The sequence below is a fragment of the Canis aureus genome, chromosome 21, assembly GCF_053574225.1.
Source record: "Canis aureus isolate CA01 chromosome 21, VMU_Caureus_v.1.0, whole genome shotgun sequence".
NCBI lineage: Eukaryota > Metazoa > Chordata > Mammalia > Carnivora > Canidae > Canis > Canis aureus.
Window position 1 is genome coordinate 10,536,247 of NC_135631.1, and position 26,061 is coordinate 10,562,307.

The 26,061-nt window shown below is 65.2% G+C and overlaps 1 protein-coding gene across 1 annotated transcript; it reads right to left on the minus strand.

Annotated features, from left to right (window-relative positions):
- MUC2 (mucin 2, oligomeric mucus/gel-forming) lies at positions 1–26,061 on the minus strand. The gene is made up of 48 exons (XM_077862933.1): positions 25,942–26,061; positions 24,861–25,131; positions 24,232–24,346; positions 23,854–23,944; positions 23,662–23,771; positions 23,351–23,561; positions 22,985–23,110; positions 22,384–22,501; positions 22,145–22,283; positions 21,949–22,059; positions 21,794–21,863; positions 21,552–21,689; positions 21,286–21,450; positions 20,777–20,871; positions 20,483–20,609; positions 19,994–20,249; positions 19,822–19,874; positions 19,621–19,721; positions 19,170–19,321; positions 18,846–18,984; positions 18,541–18,651; positions 18,277–18,456; positions 17,931–18,170; positions 17,397–17,553; positions 17,082–17,213; positions 16,450–16,597; positions 16,063–16,106; positions 15,558–15,761; positions 10,587–14,556; positions 7,632–7,708; positions 7,126–7,355; positions 6,664–6,838; positions 6,049–6,296; positions 5,362–5,545; positions 4,909–5,134; positions 4,111–4,289; positions 3,701–3,770; positions 3,455–3,552; positions 3,329–3,360; positions 2,612–2,786; positions 2,371–2,475; positions 2,242–2,282; positions 1,997–2,119; positions 1,806–1,901; positions 1,048–1,176; positions 894–933; positions 483–609; positions 1–405 (listed from the first exon to the last, which is right to left on the minus strand). The coding sequence occupies exons 1-48, from the start codon at positions 26,015–26,017 to the stop codon at positions 183–185; spliced, it is 10,428 nt and encodes a 3,475-aa protein (XP_077719059.1). The 5' UTR covers positions 26,018–26,061; the 3' UTR covers positions 1–182.

The window sequence follows — 26,061 nt, forward strand, 5'->3', positions numbered from 1 at the left end:
CAGCGTCTGCCCAAGTTTATTTTGGAAAGCAAAGAAATCAAACAAAGACTCAGAAAATAAATATCTGCAGAGAGGAAGTCCGCTTAGGCGAGGAGGCTGAGAGGGTCAGCAGGAGGTGGGTGCGCGGAGGGCGCTCGGGGGCAGGGGGCACTGGATGCTGGACCGGCTCAGTCCCTCTCTGGTTACAGGCCCCGGGGACTGGCGCGCCTGGCACGGCGGGGGACACTGCGCTGAGTCTGCGGGAGCCCACACACGGTGTCCTGGCACTGGCAGCTCTCGATGTGGGTGTAGGTGTAGGTCTTCGAGCCGCCCTGAGGGCACTGCAGCACCACCTGCCGCTGGCTGGTGCGCTCCTCCTTACAGCAGGAGCAGCTGTGGTCCAGGCCCTGGGCCTCGGCCGAGTACCTGGGGGAGGGTGGGAGTGAAGAGCTGCTCCCTGGGCACCCCCCCCACTCAGGGCACACTCGGGGCCTCGGACTCACATGGCAAAGGTCCCACAGGACCCAGAGCAGTAATTCATTGTGATGTTGTTGGAGCAGCCGTCATAAGAAATTTCCTTGGTGACGGGGATGGTGGAGCAATAGATCCTGGTCTCATTGCGAGGGATGCCTGGCAAGAGGGGGCGGGAGCTCTGGGGTGGGGTCTCCACACCTTCACACGGGGCCCACAGGTCCTTCCCCGGTGGCTTCTTCTCCCTCCCCCAGCGGGCCTGGCCTCGGCCATCCCCCAGGTGACACCCTCAAATTTAACATCTGGCTGAGAGTGGCACAGAGGGCACAGGATCCCCATGACACCATTCCCTGTGTCTCTTCCCCTTGAGGGCCCCGGATGGAGCTCCCCTGCCCAGCCGCACCTGGTGTCCAGGAGCCAGCCTCCCACCAGCTTATACTCACATTTTTTGCAGCATCCATTGGGCATGAGTGTGATGGAGCCCTGGAAAGAAGGAGAATGAGCCTGGGAGCCCCTGGCTGCCCCCCAACCATGAACAACCCCCACCTGCCACGGAGTGGGAAGGGACAGGTCCCAGTCCTGGGGACCCCCACTCACCGGGATGCAGATGCTGGGGTCAAAGTCGGGGCAGGTGATGTTAGAGACAGAGGAGATGAGCTGGTTGTGTATTTTCACACAGCTGAAGAAGGTGCAGTTATTCTTGGGGTCAGAATGTATGTCCCCAGGCTGCAGGGCACAGGACAGTCTGGTGAGGCCCAGCAGGAGGCCCGGCCGGCAAGACACCGGAACCGCCTGGAAGGCTTCCCACCACCAGCTGAGGGCAGCTTCTCAGACAGGAGGTCCAGCCTGTGGGCCCAGAGCCCCGGGCAGGTGACGCAGAGACAGCCATCAGCCCCTAGTGCACAGACATGCCTACACCCAACCCCGGCACCTGCAGATGTTTATAGATGTGATTACGTTAAAGATCTAGAGATGAGACCATCCTGGATCACACAGGTGGCCCTAAATCCAACGACAAGGATCCTAAATCCACACAGGCCCATAGAGGGGAGGGACCCAGGGAAGATGAGGCACAGAGTGGATGGGTGACACAAGCACAGCACCGCCTGGAGCCCCAGAAGCTGAGGAGGCAAGAGGATCCCCCAGAACCCTGTGACACCCGGATCTTGGACTCTGGCTCTGAGGGCTCCTGGTGTTTCCAGCCCTAGTCTGTTCTCACTTGTCATAACCACCCCAGGACACTTGAACAGCCGTGCCCAGAGCTGAGGAGAGCCAGCCAGGGGTTGCCCATGGCTCCCAGCCAGCTCCTCCCGTGTCAAGAGACAGGATGTCAGCAGGTGGGACCCCTCACCTACCTTTAGGATGATGTTCTTATCTGGCCTCTTGATGATGCAGTGGGTCTGCACACACTTCCCACAGCACTCCTTGGGAACCTCAACCAGCTCGAAGCCCTGCAGGACACGCACCACTTGGGTTGGCGGGAAGGAGAGGTGCCCTGGGGGCGGGTGGGGGGCGGCCCGTGCTCCCGGGGTGGGGTGCGGCTTACAGGGTTGCAGGAGTTGTTGCAGGGCACGTGGGAGCAGGAGATGATGTTGAGCTGCGAGGTGCTGTTTCTCTTGGTGGTACAGACACAGTCCTGGCACTTGGACGAGTAAACTGGGGAACCCGGCTGAGGACAGACAGGGAGTGAGGCAAGGCATCTCCCACGCCTCCCACCCACCCACAGGAGGGCTGGCCCCTGCCCCGGAGCCCCCAGGGCGGGCACCCACCACCCCCCGGCCCAGGGCTCACCTGGTACTCGGCATTCCCGTGGACGCACACCCCCTTGGGCACTGGAAGAGAGAGTGGGGACATGGGTCAGGCTGGCCCTGCGGCTGACGCCCAGCCACCGGACACCGTGGGCCCTCGGGCCCCACTTACCACAGGAGTAGGACGGGCAGCACTTCCCGGGTCTGGTCTCGCTCTTCACTTCGAATCCCAGTGGGCACTTGGGCGGCGTCTCCTGGCACAGGCTGGTGTTGCACTCTGGAGGGAGGGAGGAGACCCAGTAGGTCAGGCAGGGCCTGTGGGCAGCAGCCCCCCTGACGCCCAGGCCCCCAGGCCCGCTCTGACCCCGGGGCCCCCCAGTGCCAGCCCAGCCCCTGCCCCGGGGCGGCCTTACTGCAGGACGTGATGTTGCAGCACGGGTCCGCGGGGTTGACCTCCGTGAGCGGGTAGGTGCCATCCTCCGTGCACTCGAGGGGCTCCTGGCGACACTCCTTGGGCTCGCAGACGATGCCGCGCCCGCCCTCCAGGCACACACAGTCCTTGCAGTCGAACTCGAAGTGCTCTCCAAACTGCAGGGAGGAGGTGGGTGGGTGGGGGGCGCAGGCGGAGGAGGCGCCGCCGTGGGCAGCACAGCGGGGGTCCCGTGGGAGACCTGTGCCCTCCCCGCCTCCCAGTCCTCAGGGCAGGCTCGCTCAGGCCACGTCGCTGGTCACACAGCCGTGACTGGCTCCCAGCATTCGCCTCCACGGCCTGGCCCGCGGCAACAGAGACACAGACAACACGGCAGCGGCCAAGGTGTCATCTTGGGTTTAGACAGAGCATCAGATGACTGATGGGTGAGTGGCATGAAGGGGGTGGATGGACGTTTGGATCAGTGGGTGGATGGACAGATAGTTGAACAAACAAAGGGTGTGGGTGTGGGTGGGTAGGAAGAAGGAAAGAAAGAGGAAGAGGGAAGGAAGGGGACACCCCTGCTGGCTCAGCCTCCTGGGACTCAAACAACATGACTCAGGGTTTGAGACTCCTGGATTCTCGTGAGCATCCCACTGTAACCCCAAAATCTCCAGGTTCATGGGGGAACCCCACCCCAGCACCAAGGGACAGGACCTACCTTTCTAGGCACATTGTCAGGTCCCACACAGCCTGGGAAGGGAGAGAAAAGCAGTCCTGTTAGCGGAGTCCTGGTGCCGCAGGACTGGGGTGGGTTTTGGGGGGGCCGTGTGGGCGGGCAGCGTACCACACAGCTCCACGCAGACATCGTATCCCGGGGCATAGCTCGTGGTGCCCTCCGGACAGAAGCAGCCTTCCACCAGGCTGGTGTTCGCCTCTGAGGGCCTGGGGGTGGGGATGGGGGCATGGTGAGAGGGGTGCACACACAGGCTGGGAGGCAGGCATGCTGGACCCCGAAGCCCAGGCAGCACCTGCCACCATGCACAGCCCGCAAGGCCAGCCCACCATCCCTGCGCACCTTCCAGCCACTTACCTAGACTCGCAGGTGGGCTCCTCTGCGGGACCACAGGCGCGGTACTCCCGGTGAGGCGGGCATGTCACCGCTGCAGGCAGGAGACACAAGTCAGAGGTGCCAGAATCAGGACAGAGGAGCCCACGGGCCCCCTGGCAAGGGACAGTGCTGCCCAGCATCTCCTGTCCCAGCCGCAGGTGACCGGCTGCCCGGTGCCGCCCACCTCAGTCCCCCACAGGTGCCTGGCTGTGCCTGGCAAGGCTGGCAGTAGCCCCGGGCCCCCAGCCGCTCAGGCCAACCCTTCCTCCCACCCCCAGGCCCAGCCCGGCACCCCCAACCCGGTGTGCTCCAGGCTGGGCACAGCGCCCCATGGAGCCGAGACCCCCTCTGGCCCTCAGGACCGCAGGTCTGGGTGAGGGGCAGGCACGCACAGCAAACCCCGTGGGTGTGGTTCCGCCAGTCGACACAGATGCCCGAGTGGGCGCACAGGGCCGCATAGGCCTGCAGGCTGGCGCACTCCAGGCCTGAGCCGGGCACGAAGCAGGTGTCGAACACGCAGGCGTCGTAGTAGTGCTGGGGGGGCACCAGGGCGTGGCACTGGGCAAACAAGCTGGAAGGGAGAGGGCGGGGGTCACGCTCTGGCCGGCCCTTCCCACCAGACCAGTACCTCCACCTGGCTGCCCTCCAGGAGCCTGGCTCGGCCTACACCCCACCGAACAGGGGCCTGCAGGAGGACGGCGGCAGGAGAGCAACAGGGCCGCCTTGGACGAGGACAAGCTGCTGGGGGCCACATTCCTGGAGGTGGACGCTCTGCCCTAAGTGGCTGCCAGGTGCCAGAACCACCAGCACCACCCCCACCCCACCCCCCGCAAAATCCTGGCAGAGGGCCATCCAGCCTCAACTTGTACACCTGGGGACAAGGTACTCGCTCCCCACAGATGCCAGCCTTGGGAGTGCCTCCCTGCTCCCAGCCCTGAACGCCAGCTCTGTCCCCGTCAGTTGCCCTCCTTAAGGCCTTGGGCTCGGCTGGCCCTGCTGAGGCCACAAAGGGCACGGGGCTGTCTGACATCGAGATCCTCGGCCCTGGGCCCTCCGTGACTCCCCTGTGGCGCCCCAGCCCTGTGCTCATGCCCCTGCCTTGACTCCTATTTGCAGACAGGGGGGTGCGGCATGGAGGGGCATGCCCGTCCCTGAGACCCCGCAGCTCTCCAGGCTGGGGGCAAGGGCACCTGTCTTTGATGAGCTCGCAGAGAGAAGAAGCACAGTCCTTGTGGTGGGTGGTGCTGCTGCCCCCTGGTGGTGTGATGAGTGGGCGCTTGGTGGTGACACCGGTCTGGGGACAGTGTGGCTTGGACGGGTCGTTCACCACCCAGTGGTCAGCTGCGAACTCGCAGTTGGAAACCACCTCCCCACTGGGCAGCATGCAGTCGTCCGCGGTGTTGTTGGTACAGGTGCCTGTGTTGGGAGGAAGCCCGCTTCGTACCAGCACACGGCCCCCGGCCGGCCCTGGACCCTCCTCATCTCCAACCAGCTCCCCCGGGGACCCTCAGGCCTCCGATGGGCCTCTTTCCATGGGGCCCCAAGCGGGGCAGCAAGAGAAGTACCTCACACCCTCCTCAGGGGCACAGGCACAGCCCAGGGCTGTGGGGAACCTTCTGGGGGGTGGGGGGCGAGGGGCTCACCACACTGGCCCTTGGTATTGTTGCCAAAGTGCTGGTAGGGCAGCCTGATGGAGAAGGAAAGCCCGTTGTAGGAGATGACGGCGCCCAGCTCGGGGATGTCCACCACGTAGTTGATGCCTGACTGGTACACCTGCAGCCCGTACTTCCTGTAGGGCAGCGCCACGACCTGCCTGTTGACCTGCACCTGCGTCCAGAACAGCTGGGGTCAGGAGCGCCAGCAGGGCAGACACAGTGGCCGCTCCCCCGGGGCCCTCCTGGCCACCTCAGGAAATGGAGCATCGTGGCTCTAACCAGGGTGAGTCTTCAGAGAGCACCTGAGTCACCCCACCCCTGCCTGTTTCCAGGCCTGTGCATCCGGGGTGGGGATAGGGGGAACCTCTGCCTGTCCCCCTGCCCCTGCTCTGGGCCAGACTTGTCCTGGCCAGTCCCTGGGGTAAGATAGCAAGGACCCTGCCCTCACAGGCCCCTGGAGACTCTGGGGCCTATGCTGAGGAGAGAGCCCCCCAGGCCGCACGAAGCAACACCACGCGACTGTGTGCACAGTCCCTGCACTCAGGAAGGGGGCTTCTGCCCCAGAGACCTGGGGCAAGGCGGATGGTGGGAGCAAGAGCAGGTGAGGTTAAGGGGTCCCTGACAGCCCCCAGAGGGGCCTGCTGAGCGAGGGTGTCCTCCACCTTGCCAGCGCACCTGGACCTTTATGGGCATCAGCTGCAATGTCTTGATCAACACCTCCTGAGACTCGTGGCGCACGATGAGCGTGCGTGGGCAGGACACCTGGTCGTTGACGTCGCAGTGGTAGTTATCGATGTACACTCCAAAGTTGTCCACCTTGGAGGTGATCTCCTCCACAAGCACGTAGGTGCAGTTGCCCTGGTAGCTGTAGTAGAGCCCATCGAAGGTGACGTAGTGTGGGTCCCCCCAGCCTGTGCAGTAGCCTGCGGAGGGAGCTTGGCTGAGCCACGCTGTGGGACAGGACGGGGGCAGGAGCAGGCAGGAGCCCAGGGACGGGCGGGGAGAGCAAGCAGGGATCAAAGGGGTGCCAAAAATTCTGGTCCCTGGGGCACGTGGGGCATCCGAGCCTGTGCTGTGGGATGGAGCCTCACTTTGGAGCTGGGAGGTCTGGGGCCCAAGTCCAGCTCCTCCAAACCTAGGAGCAGCCTTGCTCTGGTCCAGCCCCTCCCCTGCCTGGACCCTCTGCCTGAGGTGGGGAATGAGCAGAAGGCCCACAGCGGGCAGCCATCACGTCCACCTGGGTTCTGCGCCCCCAGACCCCGGCCCCACAGAAGGCATCAGGGGACTCACAGTCACATTCCCAGTGCCAGCAGCAGCCATCGGGATCCAAAACTCTCACAGGCTGGAGGCCGTTGGTGCAGGTGGGCATGGGCGGGGGCTCACACTCCACCTCTACTAGCTCCACGGTGTTGTTGTACTTGCAGATGGCCATGGTGCAGTTACACAGCCACCACGTCTCGTTCTCCTATGGCAGGAAGGGTGCGGGATCATCGGGGGCCAGCCTGGACCCCCTGGCCTGCAGAGAGGGTGGGCCTGAGGCCCCGTGCAGGAGGCAGCTGCCCTGCCAGCCTCGCTGAGGGGGACCTGGGACACCCTGTGCCCAAAAGGCTGCTGGAACCTCAGTGGTGATGCAGGGCATAGGAACGGGGGCATCTTGGATGACCAGCAGAAACGCAGTGCCTGGCATCAGACACCTGGCTGGTGCTTATGCTCAGTGCCAAAGGGACAAAACATGGCCCACAGCACACTGACCTGTCTGGGAGGAATAAAGTCTGGGCACCCAGGAGGCTTGCTGGTGGTCGGTGTGCTTGATGTCACAGGTGTGGGTGTTTTGGGTGTTGAGGTCGGTGTCGACTTGGAAGGGGTGGGCGTTGGGGAGGGTGTGGACGGGCATGACCAGTTGAAGATCTCAAGGTTGCAGGACAACGAGCAGTTCACAAAATAGCAGGTGTCTCCGTGCGTGCCATTGTACACCACATCACCTGCAAGGGGAGAGAGACCAGGCTTCCACTGTCCAGACATGGCTGACCACCAGGGCCTGCAGGCAGGTCCCCATGAGGCCACCAACCCCCACTTCCCTGACTCATGGCCACAGCAAAGTGGGGCCAACCACAGGGACAGCCGCCCATACCCGGCATCCAGCTGCCCAAGCAAGCTCCTGGTTTAGACTTATGCCTGACCCCTGAGCACTGGTAAAAGCAGACCAAAGCCTCACCAGCCTCTGTCACCTGAGAGCCAGAAGTGAAAAGCTTGGGTACCTGGTATGTAGTATGTGTCATTCAAAACGCAGCAGTAGACGAGGGTAGAGGAGGAGATGAATTCCGTGCTTTCACTGATGTGGGGAGAGGAGATTGAGGTCTGTGTGGGGGTGGGCCCATGGGAGGTCGTGGTGCTGGTGGTCTGTGGCGTGGGCGGCGTGGGCGGTGTGGTTGAGGAGGGCCTGGGGGTGGTCGCACTGGTGGGGGTGGTCTTCGAGGAGGGGGGACCAGAGGTCTGCGTGCCTGTCAAAATGAAGGTTTCAGGTGGGAACTCGTGGCGTCTTCATTTTAGAGGCCACAGGGACCTGATGGCAAACGCAGTCAGAAAACTGGCTTAGGGCATGACACGTGGCATGAAAAGGCTGATGTCCACCTTTCTGGCTCTCAGTTGCCACATAGATCACGCTGAGCAGGGCCCCTGGTCCACAGCATATGCAGGGGGTAGGTCCACAGGGATGAGGCTGAAGGGGTTGCCACAATACCGGTCTATCTGAGATATGCTGACCAGCTGCCCTCTGAACCCCCTCGGGGAGGTGTAGGCAGAAGTGGGAGACAGAAGGAGGGTCTCCCAGGGACCTGACTGGCAGCTTCCACTCCCTGCCCAGCCCTGGCCTGACATGATACAGTGGGTCCCCCTCAGTGGGCTGCTTTGCCTATGTTGCCCATCACACAGCCGAGGAGTGAAGGACAAGGACCTCAGGCAGCTGTGCCTGAAGAATGACATCTTGTGGGGGGAAGTGAGAGCACTCAGCTCTGCTACCCACACATAGCGTGATGGTCAGCAGTTCCATGAGCACTCAGTGGCCCACCCTGGCCTGCAAGGGAGGCATGCTGAGCCTGCCTGGAACCTCTTTGCTACTCTCTCTCACTAGACAGACTCATGTCTGAGAAGCTACAGGGCTCCCCTAGCAGAAAAACATGCTCTCCTAGGGTAAGGAAGAACCACAGCCCATCACTGGGAACCACACTAGCTCTGTGGTGTTCATATACCTGGAATGGTGGTACCAGAAGCGGGTGGGAGAAGGTGAGTTACCTCTTGTTGTAGTGGCCTTTGTTTCTGTTGGCGGGGAAGGCGATCCTGTGCTGGTTGTCTCCACGATTGTTGGGGTAGGGGTCAGATGTGTAGTTGATTCTGCAGAAAAAGGGAAAGTCAACTGAGAGTTTGGAGAAAAGGAGGGCTCAGGTGGGGCTTTTGGCATGGTGGTCTTACCTGTAGGTACAGTGCTGGTGGTAGTGGTGGTCGGAGTGGTGGTGGTGGTCGTGGTGGTGGTTGGGGTTGAGGGGCCAATAGGAGTGGTGGTCAGAGTCCCTGTGGGGGTGGTAGTTGGAGTGGCGGTGGGGGTGGTGGTTGGGGTGGTGGTCAGGGTGGTGGTGGGGGTGGTTGTTGGAGTGGCAGTGGGGGTGGTGGTTGGGGTGGTGGTGGTGGTTGAGATCGGGGTGCCCGTAGGGGTGGTAGTTGGAGTCACTGTGGGGGTGGTTGTTGGAGTGGGGGTAGGGGTGGAGGTTGGGGTGGTGGTTGGGATGGTGGTGGTGGGGGGAGTGGGGGAGGTGGTCGATGGAGTGGTGGTGGGGGTGGGGGTGGGGGTGGTGGTTGATAGAGTGGTGGCCGGGGTGGTGGTGGTGGTGGGGGGGGTTGGGGTGGAGGTCGGGGTGGTGGTCGGGGTGGAGGGGGTGGTTGGGGTGGTGGTTGATGGAGTGGTGGTGGGGGTGGGGGTGGAGGTTGATGGAGTGGTGGGGGTGGAGGTCGGGGTGGTGGTCGGGGTGGTGGTGGTGGTGGTTGATGGAGTGGTGGTGGGGGTGGAGATCGGGGTGGTGGTGGTGGGGGTAGGGGTGGTGGTCGGGGTGGTCGTGGTGGTGGTTGATAGAGTGGTGGTGGGGGTGGAGGTCGGGGTGGTGGTTGGGGTGGTGGTGGTGGGAGTGGGGGTGGGGGTCGGGGTGGTGGTGGTGGTGGTGGTCAATGGAGTGCTGGTGGGGGTGGAGGTCGGGGTGGTGGTGGTGGGGGTGGGGGGGGTGGTCAGGGAGGTGGTCGGGGTGGTAGTCGATGGAGTAGTGGTCAGGGTGGAGGTCGGGGTGGAGGTTGGGGTGGTGGTCGATGGAGTGGTGGTCAGGGTAGAGGTCGGGGTGGTGGTGGTTGATGGAGTGGTGGTGGGGGTGGAGGTCGGGGTGGTGGGGGTGGAGGTCGGGGTGGAGGTCGGGGTGGTAGTCGATGGAGTGGTGGTCAGGGTGTAGGTCGGGGTGGTGGTCGATGGAGTGGTGGTCAGGGTGGAGGTCGGGGTGGTGGTCGATGGAGTGGTGGTCAGGGTGGAGGTCGGGGTGGTGGTCGATGGAGTGGTGGTCAGGGTGGAGGTCGGGGTGGTGGTCGATGGAGTGGTGGTCAGGGTGGAGGTCGGGGTGGTGGTCGATGGAGTGGTGGTGGGGGTGGAGGTCGGGGTGGTAGTCAATGGAGTGGTGGTCAGGGTGGAGGTTGGGGTGGTGGTTGATGGAGTGGTGGTCGGGGTGGAGGTCAGGGTGGTGGTCGGGGTGGTCGTGGGGGTCAATGGAGTAGTGGTCGATGGAGTGGTGGTCAAGGTAGTGGTTGATGGAGTGGTGGTGGGGGTGGAGGTCGGGGTGGTGGTTGGGGTGGTGGTGGTGGGAGTGGGGGTGGGGGTCGGGGTGGTGGTGGTGGTGGTCAATGGAGTGCTGGTGGGGGTGGAGGTCGGGGTGGTGGGGGTAGAGGTGGTGGTCGGGGTGGTCGTGGTGGTGGTCGATGGAGTGGTGGTGGGGGTGGAGGTCAGGGTGGTGGTCGGAGTGGTAGTCGATGGAGTGGTGGTCAGGGTGGAGGTCGGGGTGGAGGTTGGGGTGGTGGTCGATGGAGTGGTGGTGGGGGTAGAGGTCGGGGTGGTGGTCAGGGTGGTGGTGGTGGTCGATGGAGTGGTGGTGGGGGTGGAGGTCGGGGTGGTAGTCGATGGAGTGGTGGTCAGGGTGGAGGTTGGGGTGGTGGTCGATGGAGTGGTGGTCGGGGTGGTCGTGGTGGTCGATGGAGTAGTGGTCGATGGAGTGGTTGTGGTGGTGGTCAATGGAGTGGAGGTGGTGGTGGTGGTCGGTGGAGTGGAGGTGGTGGTGGTGGTCGGTGGAGTGGTGGTCGGGGTGGTGGTCGATGGAGTGGTGGTCAGGGTGGAGGTCGGGGTGGAGGTTGGGGTGGTGGTTGATGGAGTGGTGGTGGGGGTAGAGGTCGGGGTGGTGGTCAGGGTGGTGGTGGTGGTCGATGGAGTGGTGGTGGGGGTGGAGGTCGGGGTGGTGGTCGGGGTGGTAGTCGATGGAGTGGTGGTCAGGGTGGAGGTCGGGGTGGTAGTTGATGGAGTGGTGGTCAGGGTGGAGGTTGGGGTGGTGGTCGGGGTGGTAGTCGATGGAGTGGTGGTCAGGGTGGAGGTCGGGGTGGTAGTTGATGGAGTGGTGGTCAGGGTGGAGGTTGGGGTGGTGGTCGATGGAGTGGTGGTCGGGGTGGTCGTGGTGGTCGATGGAGTAGTGGTCGATGGAGTGGTTGTGGTGGTGGTCAATGGAGTGGAGGTGGTGGTGGTGGTCGGTGGAGTGGTGGTCGGGGTGGTGGTCGGTGGAGTGGTGGTCGGGGTGGTGGTCGGGGTGGTGGTCGGAGGAGGCGTGGAGACACAGTAGTCCGGCAGGTAACAGCACTCCACGTTGATCTCGTAGTTGAGGCAGTACGGCTGTGGTATGAGCCCCCCTGGCTTCTGGTCCTCGTTCTTGCACACCAGCCCCACGGAGATGTCGCACTGCACGGTTTGCCCGAGGTCGCCCAAGGGGATGTCGGGCCAGAAGACGGCTCTGCAGGAGATGTTGACGGCCGAGCCCATCGTGCAGACGTTCTCAATAGATTCGAAGTCCCCACCCGGTTTGGTAAAGCTGGGCTTCCCGGAGTCCAGCCAGCCCGTCCAGTGGCAGTCAGGCACGCAGGGAGGGGTAGACCTTGTGCTGGTAGGCGTGGTGGTGGTGGTCGGGGTGGTGGTGATGGTTGAGGTCGGGGTGGTGGTGGGGGTCGGGGTGGCCGTGGTGGTGGTGGTCGGGGTGGTGGTGATGGTTGAGGTCGGGGTGGTGGTGGGGGTCGGGGTGGCCGTGGTGGTGGTGGTCGGGGTGGTGGTGATGGTTGAGGTCGGGGTGGTGGTCGGGGTTGGGGTGGCCGTGGTGGTAGTGGTGGGGGTCTGGGTGGCCGTGGTGGTGGTGGTCGGGGTGGTGGTGATGGTTGAGGTCGGGGTGGTGGTCGGGGTCGGGGTGGCCGTGGTGGTGGTGGTCGGGGTCGGAGTGGCCGTGGTGGTGGTGGTCGGGGTAGTGGTGATGGTTGAGGTCGGGGTGGTGGTCGGGGTCGGGGTGGCCGTGGTGGTGGTGGTCGGGGTCGGGGTGGCCGTGGTGGTGGTGGTAGGGGTCGGAGTGGCCGTGGTGGTGGTGGTCGGGGTAGTGGTGATGGTTGAGGTCGGGGTGGTGGTCGGGGTCGGGGTGGCCGTGGTGGTGGTGGTCGGGGTCGGGGTGGCCGTGGTGGTGGTGGTCGGGGTCGGAGTGGCAGTGGTGGTGGTGGTCGGGGTGGTGGTGATGGTTGAGGTCGGGGTGGTGGTCGGGGTCGGGGTGGCCGTGGTGGTAGTGGTGGGGGTCGGGGTGGCCGTGGTGGTGGTGGTCGGGGTGGTGGTGATGGTTGAGGTCGGGGTGGTGGTCGGGGTCGGGGTGGCCGTGGTGGTGGTGGTCGGGGTCGGAGTGGCCGTGGTGGTGGTGGTCGGGGTAGTGGTGATGGTTGAGGTCAGGGTGGTGGTCGGGGTCGGGGTGGCCGTGGTGGTGGTGGTCGGGGTCGGGGTGGCCGTGGTGGTGGTGGTCGGGGTGGTGGTGATGGTTGAGGTCGGGGTGGTGGTCGGGGTCGGGGTGGCCGTGGTGGTGGTGGTCGGGGTCGGGGTGGCCGTGGTGGTGGTGGTCGGGGTGGTGGTGATGGTTGAGGTCGGGGTGGTGGTCGGGGTCGGGGTGGCCGTGGAGGTAGTGGTCGGAGCTCCTGTGGGGGTGGTTGTTGGAGTGGTGGTTGGGGTTGTGGTGGTGGTGGTTGATGGAGTGGTGGTGGGAGTCGGGGTGGGGGTGGAGGTCGGTGTGGTGGTCTGGGTGGTTGTTGGAGTGGAGGTGGCGGTGGAGGTTGGGGTGGTAGTCGGGGTGGTTGTGGTGGTTGATGGAGTGGTGGTCAGAGTGGTGGTGGTTGATGGAATGGTGGTGGTAGGGGGGGTGGGGGTGGTGGTGGTCGGGGTTGTGGTGGTGGTGGATGGAGTGGTAGTCGGGGTGGTGGTCGGTGGAGTGGTGGTCGGGGTGGTGGTGGTGGTCGATGGAGTGGTTGTGGGGGTGGTGGTCGGTGGAGTGGTGGTCGGGGTGGTGGTCGATGGAGTGGTGGTCGGGGTGGTGGTGGTGGTCGATGGAGTGGTTGTGGGGGTGGTGGTCGGTGGAGTGGTGGTCGGGGTGGTGGTCGATGGAGTGGTGGTCGGGGTGGTGGTGGTGGTCGATGGAGTGGTTGTGGGGGTGGTGGTCGGTGGAGTGGTGGTCGGGGTGGTGGTCGGTGGAGTGGTGGTCGGGGTGGAGGTCGGGGTGGTAGTCGATGGAGTGGTGGTCAGGGTGGAGGTTGGGGTGGTGGTCGATGGAGTGGTGGTCGGGGTGGTCGTGGTGGTCGATGGAGTAGTGGTCGATGGAGTGGTTGTGGTGGTGGTCAATGGAGTAGAGGTGGTGGTGGTGGTCGGTGGAGTGGTGGTCGGGGTGGTGGTCGGTGGAGTGGTGGTCGGGGTGGTGGTCGGGGTGGTGGTCGGAGGAGGCGTGGAGACACAGTAGTCCGGCAGGTAACAGCACTCCACGTTGATCTCGTAGTTGAGGCAGTATGGCTGTGGTATGAGCCCCCCTGGCTTCTGGTCCTCGTTCTTGCACACCAGCCCCACGGAGATGTCGCACTGCACGGTTTGCCCGAGGTCGCCCAAGGGGATGTCGGGCCAGAAGACGGCTCTGCAGGAGATGTTGACGGCCGAGCCCATCGTGCAGACGTTCTCAATAGATTCGAAGTCCCCACCCGGTTTGGTAAAGCTGGGCTTCCCGGAGTCCAGCCAGCCCGTCCAGTGGCAGTCAGGCACGCAGGGAGGGGTAGACCTTGTGCTGGTAGGCGTGGTGGTGGTGGTCGGGGTGGTGGTGATGGTTGAGGTCGGGGTGGTGGTGGGGGTCGGGGTGGCCGTGGTGGTGGTGGTCGGGGTGGTGGTGATGGTTGAGGTCGGGGTGGTGGTGGGGGTCGGGGTGGCCGTGGTGGTGGTGGTCGGGGTGGTGGTGATGGTTGAGGTCGGGGTGGTGGTGGGGGTCGGGGTGGCCGTGGTGGTGGTGGTCGGGGTGGTGGTGATGGTTGAGGTCGGGGTGGTGGTCGGGGTCGGGGTGGCCGTGGTGGTGGTGGTGGGGGTCTGGGTGGCCGTGGTGGTGGTGGTCGGGGTGGTGGTGATGGTTGAGGTCGGGGTGGTGGTCGGGGTCGGGGTGGCCGTGGTGGTGGTGGTCGGGGTCGGGGTGGCCGTGGTGGTGGTGGTCGGGGTGGTGGTGATGGTTGAGGTCGGGGTGGTGGTCGGGGTCGTGGTGATGGGAGTGGTCGTGGGGGTCAGGGGTGTGGATGTGGGACACGGCAGGCAGCAATTGACACGGATCTCGTAGTCGTAACAGACGGCGAAGGGGCCGTTTCCAAACTGGTCTTCATTGTAGCAAATGAACCCCACGGACACATCGCACTGGGCCTTCTGGCCGGCCTGCTCCCAGCTGAGGTGGGGGTCCGTGGCCAGCCTGCACTCGATCTCCTCGGGGGCCCTACAGACGCTGTCGAAGGTCTCCCGGTCTCCAACATTCTGCTCAGTGGGATGGTTCTCGTTGATCCAGTCGGACCAGAAGCAGCACAGCCCTGGGGTAGCAACACCCGATGTTGGTCCCCACCCTGGGCGCAGCTCCAGGGAGCTCACCGGGCCTCCCAGAGGTCAGGGTCCCACGGCTGCCCTTCCTGAGAATGTCAGGATGGACGCCACGTCTGCCCTCCTCCTGCAGCTGAACGCTGCACCCCTCATGCCACACCTGGGTGATGGACCCTGGCCTCAGGGCCCCCAACCCCTTCCCCAGCTGCTGTCAAATCCCGCTGCTCCCAAAAAAAGTAAATCCAGGAAGAGTGACCCATTTCAGTGAGGAAGCCCGCGGGAAGGGGCCTGGTCTGGGCTCCCAAGCGACGGTGTCACCCAGAGCCAGCGAGTCCCTGGGGTCAAGACCCAGAAAGCACCCTCTGGGCAGAAGGGAGCAGCACCACTGCCTGACCCCTCCCATGTCCCGGTCTCCCAGAAAGTTACTGGGAGCCCTTCCCGGCACCTCCCCTCCCAGCCGCGCACCCGTGCAACCCCCACAGGACCTACCCAGAACTTGCGAGGACGAGGGTGGAAATACAGAAGAACCGGGAAGGAAAGAAGCCTGGCGTTAGGTAGTTCAATCTTTTTTAAAAATCTTGTTAATTTTTACGACTTTCTTTCCAGTGGCTGTTACCCCCCGGGTGGCCTGTCCATTGGTGGCTGCCACCTCCGTGGCATGGACGGCATGGACACAGGGACACCTAGGGACCTTCCTCTGCTTTCTCAGGGACAACCTCAGGGGTGTTCTCCTGCTGGCTCAGGAAATGTCCCCCCAGTCACCTTCACGCCAGTCTGGGCTTGGGGATGTGGTCGTGAGGCTGGCACCTCAACTCGAAAGGCCAGGGGCCCAGGGGACATCCCTTGAGCAGAGACGCCCGTCGTTTTGACCGCCCACCCGCAAGCAGAGGTGAGAACCTGCTACACTCGCCCCCAGAAGGGCCACACCTGCTGGGCTCAGCGAAGCCAGGCACTCGGGGAAGTAAGGGGGGCATGGCCCTGGGGCCTTCCTTACCTGTGCTGGGTGTCGGGGTGGTGGTGGTGGTGGTGGTGGTGGTGGTGGTGGTGGTGGTGACGGGGGTGGAGGTGACAGGGATCGTAGTGGAGGGCAGGGGGGTTGAGGTCACGCAGATGTTGAAGTGCCTCTCCACAGTCCCGTTGGGGCCACAGATCTCCCAATAGCAGAAGAAGCCATCCTGGGTGTAGTTGAGAATCTTCCCTGGGGGGCAGGAGGAAGGCCCATGTCCACACGGCAAGAATGAGACTCTCAAGAACCCCCCAGCTGTCCCCTAGCTCCAGCAAGCGCTAGGCCAAGCCCCTCACCCGACCTCCAGAAACCCATCAGGGCACAGGAGCCGGTAGAAGAAGGGATGACCTGGGCTCCCCATCACAAGTCTGAGCCAGCTCTGAGCCGGGAAAGCCCCCAGGGGGCCACAGGGACAGGGAGGGCAGCCTGGGGGCTCTCCTTGGGGGAGGAGGCCCTGGCCGGCCACCTCGGGGTAACGCAGACGGTGGCTTACCTTCATCCCACCAGCACACAACTTTCGAGGAGTTGGTACACACGCTGTGAAGCAAGTACAGAGCTGCAGACCCTGAGGCCAAAGCCAGGCCCCTCCCGGCTCCCAGCCCCCCACCCCGAGCGCCCCGCAGGATGTGGGGCAGGATGTGGGGCAGGAGCCCCAGCTCCTCGGCTCTTCCCATGCAGAGGGGGAGCTCGCATGCCTACGGCCTGGATCCTAGGGGTGCCCGTGGGCCCGTGTGCATGACGTGCTGGTGCAGGTGGGCATGTAGGTGTGCGTGCATGTGTGCATCCATGAACATGCAGTGTGCTGGTGCGCACGGCTTTTAGGTGTGCATGTGCATGCACCTGACCTCCCCCAGGCCCCCTGCAGCCTGAGCCCAAGTACCAAGAGTGGCAGTCCTTCTCGGCGGGAACAGGTGCTCCAGGTGGGTAGCGTGTGTCCCCGACATAGCAGCCACATTTGTCTGCTGTGACGCACTTCTTCAGGTCCTCGTCATAGATGGGCCTGTCCTTGGGGCACCGGGGGTAGCAGCCTGGAGGGCACAGGGCAGGGGGCTTAGGCCACTGCAGAGGGCCGTTTGTCCACCAGACCCCACCCATTGCCACAACCCCCAGCCACAAGGCCCTGCACACCGCCATTCAGCCCTAGAGACAGCCAGGTCCCACCCAGCCTCCTGGGGAGGTGAGGGAGGGCGCCCTGAGCCCCCGACCCTGTGTCCCCCCCATGGGCTAGGATGCTCCCTCCCCAGAGGTGGCTCAGTCTCTCATGCCCTCTAGTTCTCAGCCACAGTCCTTGTCACCCCGCCCTGTCCTCCCTAACCTCTTCCGACCTTCGGGTCTCTGTCAACCTGCTCCTTACTGCCTGTCTCCAGGCCAGGGGCTCGGCTCAGGGCACACGCTCTGTGGCCAGGTGAGCCCGACCCGTCCAGACCTCAGGCCCCCAGCCCCACGGGGCCGCTCTCAGGCCAGCCTGTGGGTGTCCGGGGCGCCATGGCCGCCCCCGAGGCCCCCACTCACCCTCCAGGTAGGACACGGAGATGTTGGAATGGATGCCATTGATGGTTCTACAGGTCTCGAAGCTCCGATTCCCGCACGGCTCGTAATGCCACTCACACTCGTCCGGGGGGTTGTAGTAGTCGCAGAATATGGCTGGGGGGAGGGGTCAGCTTCAGGGGGCGCCGAGGCCAGGGTCGGGGGAGACGCGCCAGCATGGCCCCTGAGGGGCGACACCTGGCCCGGGGCTCGGGACAACGTGCGCCCCGTCTCCTCCGTGGGCAGGGAGAGCCGCCCGCCCGCAGGGCAGCCCCAGCACCGAGACAGGTGGGCACTCACGGCACAGGTCTGGCGTCCTCCAGAACACGCAGGCCCCCTCCTTTGTACACTCCTGGGCGTAGGAGGCCACAGCGGAGCAGAAGCACTCACAGTCCCCGCCGGAGTCACAGGAGCAGGAGTCATGGACGCAGGCCTCGTAGAAGGGCTTGGGGTCCACCTGGGGGAGAAGACTCTGCCTCAGGCCCACACCGCCACCCGGGGCCAGACCTGCCCTGGGGCCAAGGAACTCGGGACCCCCCGGACCAGGGCACCATCACCCAGCACCAGCCTCCCAGGGAGGCCTGGGGGGGACAGGGGTCCAGAGACCGGTGGCCTGCCCTCCACACCCCCCACCACTGCCTGGAGCCATGGGCCTCTGGGCCTCAGGGGCTTATGTGTCCTTTCTTCCTCTTTGGAAGACACCGGAGGAGCAGCGAGCTGGGGGTCTCGGGGAAGGTGGGACCTCAGGCCCAAGGACAGAAGATGCAGTTGACACTGCCCGGTGGTGGCCACGGTGTGACCCCAGCTTGACCCCCCCCCCCCCGGCCCACACACCTTGCTGTGGCAGCTGCTGAAGACAGAGCTCTTGATGATGCTGCACTGCTTCTCAGCCCAGGCGAGGCGGTGAGGTCTCAGGACGCAGGGCTCCGGGGTGCTGCTCACATCAGGACACGTGGGGGCCTCCTTCCAGCTGTTCCCGAAGTCCAGCTCGCTGTCCACCACCATGTGGTCCCTCGTGGTGAAGTCATTGCTGGAACGCTGGTCAAAGTTGCCGCACAGCCCGCACACCGTGCCCTGCAGAGACGGCGAGCCAGCGGCTTCGAGACGGGCTCATGGGAGGGAAGGCAGCCGGTCCCCTCATGCCCCTGGGGAGGCCAGGCAGGGGAGGGCCACCACGCACCTTGTAGGATGGGGACAGCTTGATGAAGATGGTTGTCTTCCTGTCCCAGATGATGATGACACCAATGCTCGCCTCCACCACTAGGTACTGGCCCACATCCCGCGTGGTGTAGGACACGGCGTGGCCTGTGTCGCGCTGGACCACCAGGCGCTGCTTGTTCTCGAGCTTCAGCTCCGTCCTCTGTGCCCGGGGAGAGGCCCCGTCACTGGTCGGGTCCGAGGGTCCCCGAGGGCTCCCGTGACCCCAGGGTCAGGCAGCACTCACCCCTATGAATATTTTGATGGCCTTGGAGCAGGTGACCCCCGTGGTGCCACAAGGAACGTTCTCAGTGATGATGCTGAAGGAGCCCAGGGAGGCATTGTGGCCGCAGTAGTCCTGGGGACCCACAGAGGATGTGAGCCAGGCTGGCTAGGCCACCTGGACCCCACCCTGGCACGAGGACCCTGAACCACACCCACGAGCCCCTCAGTCCCCGTGCGCTGCGGGAGGGTCACAGAACAGGAGCACCGAGGGAGGGCCAGCAGTACCCCTCGCTGGGCGCTGACCACGGGACCAGGGCCAGGCCTCACCTGAGCGGCCACATAGGAGCAGTGTCCGTCAAAATCATAGTACTTCCCGTCAAAGGTGATGTAGTGCCCACTCCCGTAGATGGAGCAGGAGCCGTAGCACACGGACTGCGTGCACGTCCAGCGCCCTCTCTGGCAGGTGCTGAGGAGAGTGGGAAGTGGGCCTGGAGGGGTCACAGGGGCCCAGCCCCCCCCACTGGACAGCCCCGCCGGCAGCTCACGAACCACACCTACACACACGCATCCGTGTGGACCTCGCCGCCCTCGTGTCCCCACCACTGTTCCCACCCGTGCCCAGAGTGGGGCCGATGGAGCCAGGCCACTTACCAGGTGTTGCAGTCCACCTTGATCTTGTCCCCTGGGGAGTACAGGTCATGGTTGTGCACGCACGGGCAGTCCTCCTCCACGACACAGCCACCACGGCCATCGTCCAGCAGCCCACTTGGGCAAATGCAGCCACTGACACACTCCGTCTGATACTGCAGGGGCCGGGAAGTGGGGCTCAGGGCTTCGATGCCAGGTCCAGGGGGCCCAGCCGGCCCTACTCAGGGCCGCCCCGTCTCCTCACACTGTGGACGCCCCTCTGTCCCCCGCCCTCTGTCCTCCCTCGGGCTCTCTGCTGTGCCTAGAGACAGCAAGGGCTACCTCCCCCGTGCCCTTGGTGGGCTAGGCAGGGACCCACAGGGCCCCACCTCCTTCCCCAGGACAGGGAGGGCCGGTAAGGCCTGTGTGTGTGGAATCCCGCCTCCCCCGCCCCCATGGTGGCCCCTACACGCACGTGGCCGGCAGCCAGTGTCTGGCAGCTGACAGGTCGTGGGTTCTGGATGGCCACCGCTGTCAGGTTGTTGCAGTCAATGTGGATCTTTGGGGATGGACAGCCTGTAGGACAGAGGAGGCCATCCTGGCTTAGCTGGAGTGGGGACGTGGTGGGTACGGGGCAGGTGAGGGACAGGAAGCCGTGCGCTCAGCTGTTACTTACTCTGGCCAAGCAGCTTGACCTGCATGCAGTGCAGCCTCCCGTTCCGGCAAACACTGAGGGGGAGAGGTGGGAGCTGAGTAGGCTCATAGGGGCAGGGGGCGGAGGGGGGATGTGGGCCCCCCCCAGATAGAGCACGCCCTCCCAGCCCTCCCACCAGCCCCAGGCCACCCACCATCGCTCCTCCTGCCTCAGCACCACTTCTCCGGCCTCGAGGTAGAGGCCATGGTAGTAGCAGGAGCACTTGGCCAGGGACACACAGCGGCCCTTCTCGTCCAGGAAAGTGTGGACCGGGCAGCCGCAGCCGTCCACAGGCGCGAAGCCCTGCACACAGTGGGTGTCGGCCTCGGAGAGCGAGCGGCAGGTCTGCTGGCAGGTGGTCAGGTTGTACAAGAAGACCTGCGAGTTGGGGCAGGAGCCCACATCCTCATCTGTAGGGGGAAGGGAGGGGCCAGCGTGAGGGTCGGAGGGATGGGCCCCAGCTGTCCTCCCACAGGCCGTCCCTGAGCCCCCTGCTCCTAGGACAGACAGATGCTGGCCCAGCCACGGGCTGACAAGGGCAGGCTCCCCAAGGCCTAGAGGGCGCACGGCAGCAAAGAGCAGCAGAGGGCTGACCCCTCCCGCCACTGGGGCCCCCAGACACCCCAGAGGGGACGGCACTCACTGCACACTTGCTCCCGCCAGCCCCACAGCATGATGCCCTTGGTGGCACAGGCACGGGCGTAGGAGGACAGCGCGGCACACATGCAGCTCTCGCTGTTCTGGCAGTTACATGTGTCATATTTGCACCTCTGGAGGCAAAGTGAGGCAGGCAGTGAGGGAGGGAAGCGGGTGCACACCCACGTGCACCCACACGCAGACACACACATGCGCTTGCACAAACATGCTCAGCAACCTCCAGCGGCAGCCTCGCCGGCAGGGGTCAGCTGCAAGCAGTGCGGGTGCGGGGGCCACCCACCTTGTAATACTCCGAGGGGTCCACGGCTGCGTGGCACTTGCTGAAGGGGGTCTCTGTCTTCTTCAGTAGGGAGCACCAGTGCTCGGCATAGTTGGCTGCAGAGGGGCCAGGAACTCAGCGGGGCGGCCCCCCCTCTAGCAGCCCCCCAAGCCCAGCTGCCTGGCCACCCAGGCTGGAAAGACTGTGCCCCTGCCCCCCACACTGGCCCGGCCCCTCCCGCCCAGGGCAAGTCCCGCCCCTCATCAGGTGGGGCGCCCCCCCGTTCCCCTCCCTCTACCTCCCCTGACCGGGTGGGCAGTTGTGTGCAGGCACAGCCCTGCCCCTGACGAGGGCCGCCACCCAGTGATTAGCGGGCGGGCCCGGGCCCTCTGCTGTGTCTCTTGGCGGACGGCCACCACGGGCCACCGTCAACCAGCCACGTGGCCGAGGGCAGCCGGTGGATGGGCTGGCCACCCGGCCGGCACCTGCCCCCACCCGCACGTTGCGGGCCCCCCGAGTCCAAGCCTCACCGCTCTCGATATTGAGGGAGCAGGGGTCGTCCAGCCAGTCTAGCTTGTCGTGGCAGTTCGACTGCGCCTTCCAGGAGTTGGCAAAACTGGCCCCTGTGGCCTCCACCAGCCCACCAGGCGTCTTAAAGTCATCCCCTTCCTGGCCATTGAAGTTCCCACAGAGCCCTGGGGGGGCCAGGACAAGGTTGGGAAGAGGCAGGGCGACAGGGGGACGGGGCGGGCCCCGAGCGGGGCCTCTGTGGGGACCCGCTGATGGCGCCACTCACCCTGCACGTGCCCCTGGGCAACCTGGTCCAGCGTCAGGAAGAGCTGCATGACGGGCAGCAGCTGCACCTGCAGCCTGAGGCCGAAGGCGGTGTTCACCATGAGGTGGTAGGAGGACGGTTGGAAGACGGAGAAGCTGGCTGCAAGGCAGGCGGCAGGGGGGTCCCACCTGGTTGGCAGGGGCTCCGGGGATGGAGGGGCTGCCCTCCCCCACCCGACTGGGTGCTCCAGGGGCAGGACTCACCTGTCACGTGGGGCAGGTTCACCTCCAGCTCGTTCAGCAGCACGCTGCCATCGGACTTGAAAGCCAGCACCTGCAGAGGGAACAGAGCAGACAGCAGGGCTGAGCAGGGCCTCGGGGACCCTGGGGTGCTGGGCAGGGAGAAGGGGGGCACCCACGTTCTTCCTGTTGTCGGCCAGCAGCACCACCGTCTTCAGGCAGGTCTGCTTGTCCGTGGAGCCGCAGGGGGCCAGCTCGCCCAGCAGGGCATAGGAGTCGTTGTGGTCACCCTGTGGGGGACGGGGGGTGGTGGCAGTGACCGGCGTGGAGCCTAATGCAGGGCCGGGCTCTGCCCACACGCTGCCCCCCAGCTACCTTGATCAGCACGTAGTAACAGTCCCCGTGGAAGGTGTACTTCTTCCCGTCGAAGGTGGTGATGTGGGAGCCGCCTTCCAGGCTGCAGGTCCCCGGGCACGGCAGGTCTTTGCACACCCAGCGGCCGGCGGTGCAGACGCTGTGGGTGGTGGGGAACAGCATCAGGCTCCACTGCCCCCAGGCCTGCCCCCCAGCCCGCTGACTCCCTGTGTCCCCCCAGCCCCAGGCCCTAGACCCACCACTCCTCGCATTCATTGGTGATCTGCTGGCCGGGCGAGTACAGGTGCCCGTGAAGCCTGCAGTGGCACTGGCTCACGGGGATGCAGCCGCTGCCTGTGATGTCGTCGTACACGGTGCCTGCACAGGACGGGTGTGACGTCACCCTCGGCTGCCTCAGAAGGCCCGGGAAGCCCCACACTGCGGCTCTTGCTGCAGGGGCCAAGGCCCCGGACGGGCGCTCGGAAGGCGGGGTGATCCCCTAGGTGGGGTCGCCAACCAGGCCTCCCTCTCCCCCCACAGATGCTCCGGTCCTTTGGGCAACATATGTGCCCCCGCATGTCATCCAGTCAGGGGTGGCCTCCAGGCCCCGCAAGCAGGGCAGCAGGACACTTGCTCACGGAGCACTGACCGGGAAGGATCCCCCACACCAAGACCCCCCCAAGGTCGCCACTGTGTGTGTTGCAGGGGAGGGGTCTTCAGCACTCGCGTCTCCTCTACCTGGTGTCAGGGACGGGGCACCGCACCTCGCTCCCGGCACCAGCGCTATCCCCACCAGCCGCACACTGCCCCCCGCCCCAGAGCAGTGCCACCAGCCTCACCCCGCGGCCCCCCAGCACGCACCTTCCGGGCAGAAGCAGCCATCCATGTGGTGCTCCTCACACAGGCTGCTGACCTCCAGGTGAGAGCAGGTGTCCATGCAGGGCGAGCCGCTCTCCAGGTAAACCATGTTCCCAGGGCAGCTCTTGGCTGGGAGGACAAAGGAAGGCCCCTGAGCCAGCAGAGCCGCCGAGGGGGGCCACACAGCGGGCAGGGGAGCCCCTGAGCGCCCACCTCGCATGCTGAAGCCTGGGCCACTGCTGAGTCAGCACCCACACAGCCCCCCAGGCCAGGATGCCAGGCCACCCAGCCCCCTGGACGGTCCCCCCAACAGTCCCCCAACTCAGGGCCCCAAGGTGCCCGCCTCCCACCTGCCCTGGCGGCACTTACGGCACAGCTCAGCCGTCCTCCAGTTGCCGGGCTGCCCGCCCGCGTGGGAGCACTGGCGGGAGAACTCGGCGAGGGTGCTGCAGGCGCAGGAGGTGCCCACCGGGCACCGGCAGCGGTCCTGGGCACAGGCCTGCACGTACAGCTCCAGCGGCAGGAGGCCCAGGCAGTCTTTGAAGGCCGAGGCCGTCAGCAGCCTCTCGCACTCCGTGCGCTGCAGACACATGGGCGCCGGGTGAGGACCACACGCCCCCTCACCTCCCGGCCGCCCACGGCGCCCCAGCCCCCCAGCTCGCCCCGGGCCGACGACGCACATGCTCAGAGCAGGACTCCAGGGCCGGCTCCTCCTCGGGGTCATCGCACACCACACCGGGCTTGTTGATCTTCTGCATGGTCCCAAACTCGATGGCACTGAAGAGCACGCCTGGGGACACAGCCCGTCAGTGGTCACCCCGCCTGCCCCGCCCGCCCCTCACCCACCTGCCAGGCCCCGGGGAGGCCCTCACCATCAGAGAGGAACTCCGAGTAGGTCTGCAGCCCATTGTAGTCCCCGCAGAGGCCACATGTGTGGTTCTGGAACCTACTGTCCAGCTCCAGCTGTTGGGGGAAGAGGAGGCAGGGATGGGCTGGCGGCCAGCAGGACAGGGCCACCACGGTGGGTCTCCCACAGCCAGGCTAGCCTCGGGACGTCCCAAGTGGGCTTCGGAGGTGATAGGAGGCACAGCATGTCTGGCAGGGTGGGGGGCGGCACCCCAGGCCCTGATGGTACCCTCTCCGGGTGGGCTGCAGTCCCTGCGGGACTCCTCATGACCAGGCTCGGGCCCCAGCCACCACACCCCCCTGGGATCCCCAGCCTGCAGGCCCATGGTGGGAGCTGCACCCACCATGAGTGAGTCTTCCCGGTTCCACATGAGGGTGAGTCCAGCACGGGAGTAGACCTTGGTATAGGCGTCGTTCTTCTCAATGAGCAGCCCAGAGCTGTAGTGTGGGGTGCTGACCCTGGGGAAGGGGCATCGGGCAGGGGTCACCCGCCGGCCCACACAGCCCCCACCACGGCAGGTCTCCCACCATCCTGCGGCGCAGAGGCCACTGAGGCTGTGCTTGGGCGGGAGGGATGGCCAGGACCACAGACAGGGTGGCCACCTCCTTGTCCAACCCCCCACCCATCCCCCTCCCCACACCTCTCCTCAGAGCAAGGCTGCCCAACCCCTGGCCCGGGCTGGCCGAGGGGCTCGCTCGCCCCAAGTCTGCGCTCCCTGGGCCTGGACCCACCCGTTGTGGACACTGGAGGTGACAAAGGACAGACACTGCAGGAGGCTGGGCAGGAATGCAGCTTAGAGCCCCATTGTTCCAGAGACAATGGGGGACAATCACCTGGGAGGGGCTCCCACTGCTGGCCCCCCACTTCTGTAACTGGAGCCTGGTAACAGGGAGGCCCCCTCCTCCTGGGAGGGCCCCTAGCGGTCTGGCCCATTCCTCCCACGGGGCGGCGCCCCTCTTGCCCCCCACTCACAAGGCCCCGTTCACCACAACCAGCTGCGGGGTGAGGTAGATGGTGTCGTCCTTGATGCTCAGCAGGATGTACTCAAGCTGGGGGTGCTTCCCATCTCTGCCCGCGCCCCGCTTCAGGTGAACCGCGAACTCCTTATAGGAGTCCCTGCAGTCGGACGCGAAGTTGTAGTCACACAGGCCCGGGAAGCGGAAGACGTCCCCATCGAAGGTCTTGTAGTGGAAGTCGCCCCAAGTGCTGCAGACGCTGTGGCCGTGGTTCCGGGTCCTGCCCTCTGGGAGAGCGGGAGACGCAGGGGTGAGCAGCCCGGGCCCCCCGGAGGCCTGTTCCGAGGCCCTACCTGGCAGCTGCCGGCAAGGGACCCTCCTTGGCCACCCCGCCCAGGGGGGTCTCAGCCCCCTGAAAGGACATCTCCAGCTGCCACACCCTCGCACCCCAGCCCGGCACGGAATGCAGCCATTTGCCGAGTGGGCAGCGAGGGCCGTGGGGCTCCCCGGAACGCTGGGCTCCCTGTCCGCCTAGCCCAGTGCCCCCTGCCGTGTTGCTGTCTGGACCCAGGCAGCCTCCCCCTGCTCCCACCGCCCCTCATCCAACAGGACTGCATCCCTGCACCCCCAGACGGTGTCCCGTTGTGTCCAAACGTCAGGGGCCAATTCCCCTCCAGGGGTTTTTCCACCCAACGCGCAAGGGGTAGAGGTGTCCCCATCTTGCGTTCCCAGTCTTCTCTGTCTGGAGCGACCCTTTCATCCTGTGGCCAAACACCCTACTCTGCAGAAGGATCATCTTGGCCTTGGCCCCCCGCGGGTCCCTTACTCCCGGGCCCTCTTGGCTGCCCCTGCCTCCCACACACACCCCTGGACAGAGGCCCAGCTCAGGTGTTTCCAGCAGGAGATCGTCCTCAAAGGGATGGCACAAACCCAAGACCCCCTTCCCTCCTTCCTTCCCTCCACCCAAAGTCAGCAGAGGCTCAGGAGCAGGATGCCCGACCTAAGCGGCGCACCCCAAAGGAGGGGCAGCGGAGGGTCGCCAACTCCCAGGTAGGACACCTGCCCTGGGCCACCCCAGTCTTCCTGCCGCCCCTCACCTCTCTGGAGCTCTGCACCCCTGGCCGAGCTCAGGACCAGGCAGATGGCCACCAGGCGGGCTAGTGGCAGCCCCATGGTGGCTCGGGAGGGCGGCAGGGAGAGCACCTGGGGCAGGGGTC

What these genes read in the sequence shown, in the direction of transcription:
- MUC2 (XM_077862933.1), bottom strand. Translation starts at nt 26,017, where the DNA reads ATGGGGCTGCCACTAGCCCGCCTGGTGGCCATCTGCCTGGTCCTGAGC. An exon ending in TGTGTGCTGGTGGGATGAAG is followed by an intron (nt 15,762 to 16,062) that starts GTAAGCCACCGT and finishes CCTGCCCCCCAG; the next exon opens with GGAAGATTCTCAACTACACC. An exon ending in CTGCCCGTCCTACTCCTGTG is followed by an intron (nt 2,283 to 2,370) that starts GTAAGTGGGGCC and finishes TCTCTCTTCCAG; the next exon opens with TGCCCAAGGGGGTGTGCGTC.